The following is a 9,080-nucleotide window of genomic DNA, read 5'->3' as shown; positions in this document are numbered from 1 at the left end:
GGCTTCTCAGTGCCACAAAGCAGTGGGGGGGATGGGCGGGGGGCAGCTGTAGCTGGTCCCGCATCCTAGTGAGTGAAGGGGACAGGAGGAGTTCTGATTTGGGGGGTTGTATCAAGAAAAATCAAACATCAAAATATATAGGTATTCAGAATGTATTTTATTATAGTGATTGAGGTACTGGTAGGCTTCCAAATTGCTTTAAAATTATAAATATATCAATAAAACACTGTCTTCAACTGTGTGGCAGGGCACTGTTGGTGCCTGCCACTTTAAGGGCTGAGACAAACAGCCAGCAGGTGCTTGATTACGGCGGCCATTTTAGATCTCTGGCCGCCTATATAAACAGAGCAGTTAGCTGCTGGCAGGCCAGGCAGAAACACTGACTGGCTGAAAGTCTGTACAAAACATCTTGGAGGTAAGGGCAAGAGCTTATGGGGATGGTTTGGAGGCTCCTGGTCCTGGGTGTGACCTAAAATTGCACCCTGCCAGGAGTGGGTGGCCTGGTGGGGCTCTCAGTGGTGCAGGAGCCCCAGGAAATACCAGGCTAGTTACCACCCCAGTGAAAGGCGGGTCAAGGCACCTGAACCCCTAGCCCTTGCAACACTGTGGGTATAAGGGGGCCAGGCACAGCTATGGCCACCTAAGCCCCACAGGGGAGGAAAGCCCCGTGGCCCCACTGAGAGGGGGTGGAGATATGGAGCCCCAGTGAAGGGGAACCCAAAGGGCTGGGAGCCCAGTATATGTGTGTGAGTGTATGTAGAGTTGCCCCGGGAGGGGCCAGGGCAAGCTTGGACCCTGTTGGGTAATTGGCTGGCCACTACCCCAGTGAGGGTCACAGGAGAGGCCCAAAAGACAATACATCTGCCACCCAAGGTATGCACTAGATAAAGTCTATGGCTGAAGGGGCCTGCTCCAAGAGGGAGCAAGGCAGTATAAGTTGTCGATGAGTGAAAGAGACCCATTGAGAGGGGGTAGAGTGTGAGAGGCCCTAGTGAGAGGAGGGTGGTATGAATGTGTGTGTGTCTGAGGTCTGACAACAGGGGCTAAGCTTGGTCCAGCTGTAGGCCCGGGAGCATTGTCACCTGGATGCCAACTGCAAAGCTTGGGGTGTGGTGTAGGGGAGGAACGAAGCCACAAATAGTGCTCCCTGGCATCGGGGCAAGAATGAGCAGCCTCCTACCTAATTAACACCACAATTAAGAAATAAGAAGGTGCAGCAGGTGAGGAGGCTGGCAGTTGGCCCAGAAACAGGTGGGCGGGCCAGTGGCAGACTGACCCCAAGAAAACCCCATTACAAACTGATACCTATATATGTAGTGCCGTTTTATTTTAATCACTGAAAAATGCAGATTTCGGGGGTTTTAATCAGAGAATTTGTGAATTTTTATCAGAGAATTTGCAATTTTTAAACAGAGAAAACCAGGATCCCTGCTTATCTGAAAATCAGAAGCTTAACACGTATGACTAATAATTATACAAGAAATAAACACCGCAAGCAGTATTATTAGCCCCTCTGAAGTAAATGGCATGAATTCCATTGATTTCAATGGAGCTAAGATTTCCCCCAGAATCTTTCTCAGTTATATTTTGCATGTTAATGTAAAACTCATGCAGAAAAAGTATTTTGGATACTTCTACATGATTATGATGCAGATCCCAAAGTATGTATGATGTAGGATCCTAAATATTCTTAGGTATGTGGCATAATCTGGCAGTATATTTGGATTTCCTTACATTTAAAAAGTTTTCTTTGGCCTCTTCAGTTGCAACCAGATAAAAGTTCTGTCCATATTTGAACTCCGTGTCTAAGACTATCAGAAGTTCTTCTCCTGGATACTCCTGCATGAAGAAATATAACAGATGATGTCAAGCATTCAACTTTCACAGCCAAGTATAAATGATATACAAAACTGTAGTTTACATTTCCAGATATCAACTATTTACATGTCTATTTCTGAAGTAAAACAACTTTTGTATCTGAAGAATTATACATATTTAATGAGAAGTTGAAAACAAGTAATGTGCAGATCTTGTGTCTGCTGATGTTAACAGCAAAACTCCTGCTAACTTTAAAGATGCATGATAGAGACAGGGTTTTGTGAGGCTGTACATGTTTAAAGCCCATTCTCCCTTCAGCAAAAATTTCATGTGCATCTTAAAAGGTGTAACTAGACCAAGGGTCAGCAATGTTTTTGGGCAGAGTGCCAAAAACACCCCAAACCTCAACTTGTAAGATGTTGGCATGCCAGGGCCAGATGGCAGGGGAGCCACGAGGAACCTGATCCTTGTTGTAGCATTGCAGCCCTGGCCCCTTCCCCACTGTCTGCCCCAAAGCGTGCATGCCAAGCAAAATGCCTTTGTGTACCATGCTCTGGCACCCTTGCCGAGGGTTGCCTGTCCCTGGACTAGACTCTAATGTCTGTTTTCTAATAAATACTTAATTTCCTTTATATGTGCATTTAAAGGTGATGTATGAAGATGAGAAATAAGAGAGTGTTTTCCTGAAGTATTCACAGATGGATAAATGAGGTTATACCTTACCAACAGAAAGTACATGCTATGGGGATGTAAGTCAGATATAAAGAGGTCACATACTAAGACTACTTTTTTGACTGGGTGGAAATCGGAGATTGCAGCCCTTGTCTTCATGTCTTGAATTATGTCCTCTTTTTTCAGAAGTTTGAAAGGGTTTTCTTCTGTGATGTCTTCGTTAACTCGGCAATTAAAAATTTCTTGCGTCTTTTCAGTGAATACCATTGGAAAGATTTCTGGGTGACCTAGGAAAGAGGTGGCAAATTTTCTTTAGAAGATTAACAATGCAGAAGGTATGTATGTACATATGAAATATGGTTTAAAATCTATTTTACTACATCACAACACACACACAGATCTCAGTGCTTAAAGTTTTTGGTCCATTTGGAGATGTGAGTTATAAATTCAATATAGAAAGTTTAGTTCACATTTCCTTTTGGTTAAGAAATGTTGGTGTTTAAATATCTTGTTTAAATACGTTCTCAAGAAAATGAAGAGTGAGTTCACAGACTGCCTGCTAGCCTGCCTATAGCTAATCCTTCCATGCTATGACAGAAGTTTCATGCCAGCAGGGGGCTTTGTAGAAAGCCAAGAAACATTTATTTTTCTCTACATTAGCATCTGTAAAGTTCTGAAATGTTTTTAGGGTGAGGGTAAATCCTGGTTTTGTCTCTTTTTTGGCTGATGAGAATCCTTCCTGTTATATGGAAATGTTGTGTCACTTTGCAGAAAAAAAGTACAGGAGCCAGATGAAAACAACCATATCTAAAGAAACACAGGGACAAATAGTCATTTATTCTCCACTTGAATTTTGTGTTGCTTCTAAAGATTCTGGGTGTGCTGGGAGAACATAAGGCCAGTATGCACTTTGCTCTTATTTCTGACTATTGAAGGCCAGTAGAAAAAGTACTTGATCTTTGCTAAAGGAGATTATTGTTGTGAGGGAACAGAGGACCAAATAATGTTAAGGATGTATATAAATATCCCATGTTCAGAAATAAAGTTATAAATGTTGGTTTCCTGTTCAATTAGTTATCTGTACCTAACTGTTATTACAAGAGATTCTGGAAGAAGTGACTATGAGAGATTGTTTTATTGCATCTTGAAACATCAGACTTCCTTAACCCTGTTGTGCTTGGTTTGGACTACTTTATTTGTATTGGGCGATGGATGAAGACCACGGAAGCATCCAGACAAAGGCAGACGTTTGGTTCCCTGGGGACAAGTAGGAGCAGTGCACCTTGCACCGCAGCTGTCTGTCCCCAGGGAATGACTGTGCCACATGCACTTTGGCACGTAACAAGTTACCTTGGGGGTGGTAGGGGAGGCTGGACCCAGCAACCTTACTTGGGGTCCTGGGGCCTCCTGTGGCTGCAGCTGCAGCAATCCTCTTGGGAGGAGCCTGGCTGGCAGCCACAGCATGGCTTTGGGTGACTCAGCTCCACTTTTTAGCAGTGTGCACTGCTCGTTTGTCAAAAAACCCACAGGAAAAAAACAAACAGAGCAGCGTGCACACAGGCAGCGTGCCCTTGCAGCATAGAGAACACCTCACTGTGCAGTATGTGGCACTGCAGATGTGTTTGTGGTGCCATATATTGCATGGCCATGCTCATCTGGACACGCCCTAGGGATCCGTTCTGATACCGTCAGAATTACCCGCTGTCCTTGCTACTGTTAATTATGAGGTTAACTCACCTAAATACATGAAATGAAATGAACAGAGCATCTCTGCTAGCTCCACCCTTACCTCTGGGGGAAAAAAAACTTTAGGCAACTGTTGTATGGGATTTCTCACATGAGATATTGCAGGTTCTTTCTGCCACCCTTTGGTCAGTGTATTTAATGAAGAGCCATTAACTGAAATGCTTTCAGTATACTAACAATGCATAGTGCTATAAATTTTATTCAGGACTGTCATTAAGCATGAAATTAAGTCCATTGCTATTTAAGACAGTAATTGATTCCATGCTTGACTTTAAGCATAGGCTTAGGTGATATCCCAGACAGAGTTGCTTTTCTAAATCAGGACCTTTATCTCCATCTCATCCAGTCAGGAGTAGAGCTGACTCTCTCAATTACTAGGCAAGATTATGGGTACTGCTGAAGTTTTATGGATTGTGTACTTTAATATTTTACCAGGATGCCCATAGTCTAGGATAGCCACCTTGTTGTCTATTTTAAACAAAAATAAGAACATCTAAAAGGGTGGTATACATCATCTTGCCTTGAGAAGTCATCTCTAACTTGATCTATTTAGAACTGATAAAATAATAAAAATCCTTTTAATCTCTCTCATCCAGGAAGCCTATCACTTCATATGTTTATCACTGAGTATGCAATGTTTGATAAATCTGACATTTATCCTTAAAACCCTTCCATTACATGTGTTCTACTATGATCATCCAACAAAATCAGACATGTTAAAATGTATATTGTAATATGAGACAGGTGCATTCTATCTAAACTTCCCTAGCTGGGTAAAAAGATTTTGCAGTACATACAAAACTTGTGTGTCCATCTGCTTTTCCAAGGACTAGCCAGTGCTTCATTGCTTTCTTTTTCTGTATATCAAGGATTCATGTTGGGGTGAGCATCCATCAGTGCCTACATTCTCTAACCCAGTGACCCTTTGTCTGGGTCAGAAGATTAGTCCACGGATTTGTCATTATTTTGGCTGTAAAAGCCAGCATAGAAGAAGAGTTTGCTCTGGACTGGTGAGCTTTTTATTAATGTTAAAGGACTTAGCACTATCAGTCCCTGCTGGCCCAGGGAGTGAGGGATGGGAGGAGGACTGAACCTGCATTTTATAATTTATATTCTTCTTTCAAGCATTTCTCCAAAACTGAAAATTACCTGTTATACAACATTAGGATTTCAACAATTCTAAACTCCCCACTTGGTAAACTGGGGAACTTTCCAGTTAAAAGCATCACAAATAAATGTGTGCTGATCATGCCTTTTCTTGGCCACCTCTGTTCTTGAGCCAAAATGATGGAGACATCTCTCTGCAGTGCATAGGTAACAGGATTTTCATTAATTTCAGTATGGATTAATGAAATGGAACAGTTGGAGGGTGTGAGGGGTGGGGAATGAGGAATAGCATAACATTACAGGGTGGATAAAAATCAACATTAAAATAAATAACTCTGGTTTCTTTATTTAAATCATTTTTTACTTAATTGTAGTTTTCATTTTTAAAAAGGTGCTTTCTTTTAAAAACCTATATAAAGATAGTTTGAATTTAAGATATGTTAAAGCTCAAAGATACAATCATGGAATAGGGATTATAACTTCTAATTATATATTTAACCTTTTTAGAAAAGTTTTTTATCAATAAGTCAGAACAGGCCATGGACTATATTAGAAGCCCAATCTTATGGGGTTTCCAGAGGCTCCTCTACAGATTAGCAAGGATTAAAGAAAACCACTCTACCCAATGGTACTCAGTGCTGAGTCTCTAGAAAATCCCATTAAGCATGTCTGTGATGCTTAGTTTCAGTTCTCAAACTGTGGATTTGTGTCTCCAGAGGTAACATCCTTGTTAACAGCAGTATATGGAGATAAGAGATAACAGACCTGATTACCTACCCATCAGCCCTATTGTCTCTCTGCAAGTTGTGTACAGAGTCAAGCCCTTACTGCTCCCTAAAAGTGCAAATTTTTAAGTTAAATGAATAGATAGAGGATTGCTGGGGGTGGAGTAGATATGGGGAAGGAGGAGGAGTCTGGGGATAAATGCAAGGAGAGAGGGACAGTAGAAACAAAATGAGAAATGTTTTGAGTAGAATTTTGTTGAAATTGCAAAATACTTCTGTAACCACTTTGCAGCAGCTGCTTTGAAGAAAGCAGGAGGAACCAAATTAATTCTTCCACAAGATGTGTGATGAAACTCAGTAGTGGACTGTTTTGAGTGATATATTGAGAACTGGCATAATCAGGTGACAATTTGTGAACAAAATTGTGACAAAATAGATGGAATTATAGCCAAAGTACTAAACACTGGGCTAAAGAGAAATGTAGAACATATGCTGGCTATCCTGAAGCTTATTTCCATAGCCTTGAGCAAAGGTTATATCAAACAAGAATGCACTTTTTGTAGAAAACAATGATTAAATCGAGGTTTCCTGACCAATGATTTAAATCATGATTTAAATAGATTTCACTTAAATCAAATACACCCTGCAACATTACATGTGTATAAATCCTCAAGGTCTGTGTGCAGTTAGTATAGTTCAGTGGATTGATACACAAAGGGAAATTGTAACTTGCACAACTTTTCCCACAAGATTTTTGGAGACCCCTTCCTGTACAACTAGGGAAGAAGAGAGAATTCCTCAGAGCTGAACAGAAAAATTAAATAAAATCTGAGAAATCAGATGATTCTTTTAGTATCAAAGGTCTGAACCAAGAATAAGTGTGCATTTTTTTAAATAGCACATGTAACAAAACAGCTGATACACAAATGATTTAAAATAATGCATGAATCATTGGGATACTACTTAAATAAATAATAAAAAGCTTAGAGACAGATAGACAAGCTTATTTATACTAAGGTAATGTCTTATCAGCATGACTTTGAGAGAGTCACATTACTCATAGATAGCAAAGGCACAAATTAATCATTTAAGTCACCTCAAATGAGTGCTGATAAGAACTTTATATTATTCCATACGACAGTTTTTTGCTATTTATTTGAAAGAACCTTATAATTACAGTGATAGGTTTAAAAGGTCTCAGTTTTGGAGACATTGGGTTCTTTTTTATAAATTGTATTTTAATAATGATCAAGAGTTGGGGGCAAAAGAACTTTACGGAGCTGAAAGAATTTTCCTAGTCCAATGCTAAGGAGCTAAAACATCAGAATGACAAATCTGTATAAAAGATCTCTTTAGAAAACAGTACCTTTTTCATTTCCAATTACTATAATTCTATAAAAATTAAGAAAAAGATTGACATTTTTAATTATTCCTATTTGCCACTAGATGGAGCTAGAAATCAGGTCTATTTAAAACATGCTAATAATTTCCAGCAGCATCATAAACACAATGATATTGCTGTCATCTGAATGATCAGACATATTCTATCTTCATAAGCAGCAGAAAGAACTTACCCAAGCTTGGGTGAAATGAATAACAGAGGAATTATTTCTATCCACAAACATATTGTATAATTTCGAAGGAAGTGAGATTTCTGCCTTAAAAAAAGAAAACATGCTGGTGCACATATTCTGAACTTGCCAATATTTCTTACAGTTGCAACTGCAATGAAAGCTGCACCACTAAATGTCAATGCATTCAATTAAGAGAGTACTCCTTTGAGCTTCATCCTGTAGTCATTTTCCATTTGAGTCAGTAGAAGAAATGCCAAAAAGAGACAAAAATCAATCTAAAATAATAACACAACAAGAGGGTCCCGAAAAAAAATGCAACAAGTTCTTTGGCATTTAAGGATAAGTAAATGCATCTAGATTCAAAATAGTTTGCTGTGTTGTTACCACATAATCATTTCTCCCCATAACAATCTTCTGTTATTCTCCCACATTATCCTTTACCCTGAAGATTGTGTTTTGTAAAGTGTTCTAAAGCTACTATCATAACCCCCAGTCAACAAGGGGAACTTACCAATGCTTGCCATAGAAATGTCAACTTCCTCATCTTTTTTAGCTGAAACACAACAACAAGATGTTAAATTGGTATTATCCGATACTGGGACTGAAGTTATCCTTTTCAGTATGTAACATTGTTGGGTAATATTCATCACAAGCTTTTCAAATATGTAAAAGTTAAGCATAATGTTTTAAAAAAATATTACAGTACATTTTCAGTTTTCACTATTAGAGTCAGTCCTCAACATTTTCCACATGGTGGCATTTGCAATACCTCAGTATTTTCCTGCACTTACACATCTGTCTACATAAAGATAAAAACTACAAGAAAATAATACTTATTTATTGGGCTCTCATGTAGCATTTTTCTGCAGTAGATCTCAAGGTATTTTCCAAAGAAGACCACTATCATTACAACTCTGGAAACTGAGGCCAGAGGTAAAATGACTTACCTACTGTCACCCCACAGGCCAGTGGCAGAGCCAAAAACAAAACCCAGGCCCTGAATCCCCCAAACCTCAAATAATTCAATCTAAACTACATGTCTCAGAACATTTGTGATATAATAACTTCTGTCTGTTGTGCTTTTGGCCCCTTGCTAATTTACACAAACAATAATGGGGCTCCCCAATTGTTTAGTCCAAAATTGTAGGAAGCTGAAATCTAATTCCAGGACACACCTTTCCATTCTCCACAGTATCATACATACCTAGCTGTTTTCGCTTTCCTTTGGCTGAGCTTTTAGCTTTGGTTTCTCCTTTAAGTTTCTTTGCTGAGCCTTTAGCACTTGAGGACTTGCCAGAGACTGGACTTTCTGACATTTTTCGGATTTCAGTCTGGAAAGATACATCTCATTACTCAGTTGTCCTCAAGGGGTCAAACTTGCTACTGGCCTGAGAATTTCGTCCAAGACTGTCAGGACTACAATAGTCCACACCCTTTG

At 39.5% G+C, this 9,080-nt stretch overlaps 1 protein-coding gene across 2 annotated transcripts in view; it reads right to left on the bottom strand.

Annotated features, from left to right (window-relative positions):
- WDR63 (WD repeat domain 63) overlaps nt 1-9,080 on the bottom strand; it is a 57,306-nt gene that overhangs the window by 36,698 nt on the left and 11,528 nt on the right. Inside the window, exons 1-4 of one of the 2 annotated variants that reach the window (XM_019501538.1) lie at nt 8,847-8,999; nt 8,154-8,195; nt 2,596-2,777; nt 1,735-1,839 (exon numbers count right to left, since the gene is read on the bottom strand). In XM_019501538.1, coding sequence (XP_019357083.1) covers nt 1,735-1,839; nt 2,596-2,777; nt 8,154-8,195; nt 8,847-8,958 — 441 coding nt within the window. In that variant the 5' untranslated portion in view covers nt 8,959-8,999. Of the gene's footprint in view, nt 1-1,734; nt 1,840-2,595; nt 2,778-8,153; nt 8,196-8,846; nt 9,000-9,080 lie in introns of those variants that run through there. The other variant, XM_019501539.1, reaches the window with a different exon arrangement.

This window comes from Gavialis gangeticus, unplaced genomic scaffold (assembly GCF_001723915.1).
Source record: "Gavialis gangeticus isolate Ggan-Ray unplaced genomic scaffold, GavGan_comp1, whole genome shotgun sequence".
Classification (NCBI taxonomy): domain Eukaryota; kingdom Metazoa; phylum Chordata; order Crocodylia; family Gavialidae; genus Gavialis; species Gavialis gangeticus.
The sequence above is the reverse complement of the archived record's forward strand: the minus strand, read 5'-3'. Positions and strand labels throughout refer to the sequence as shown.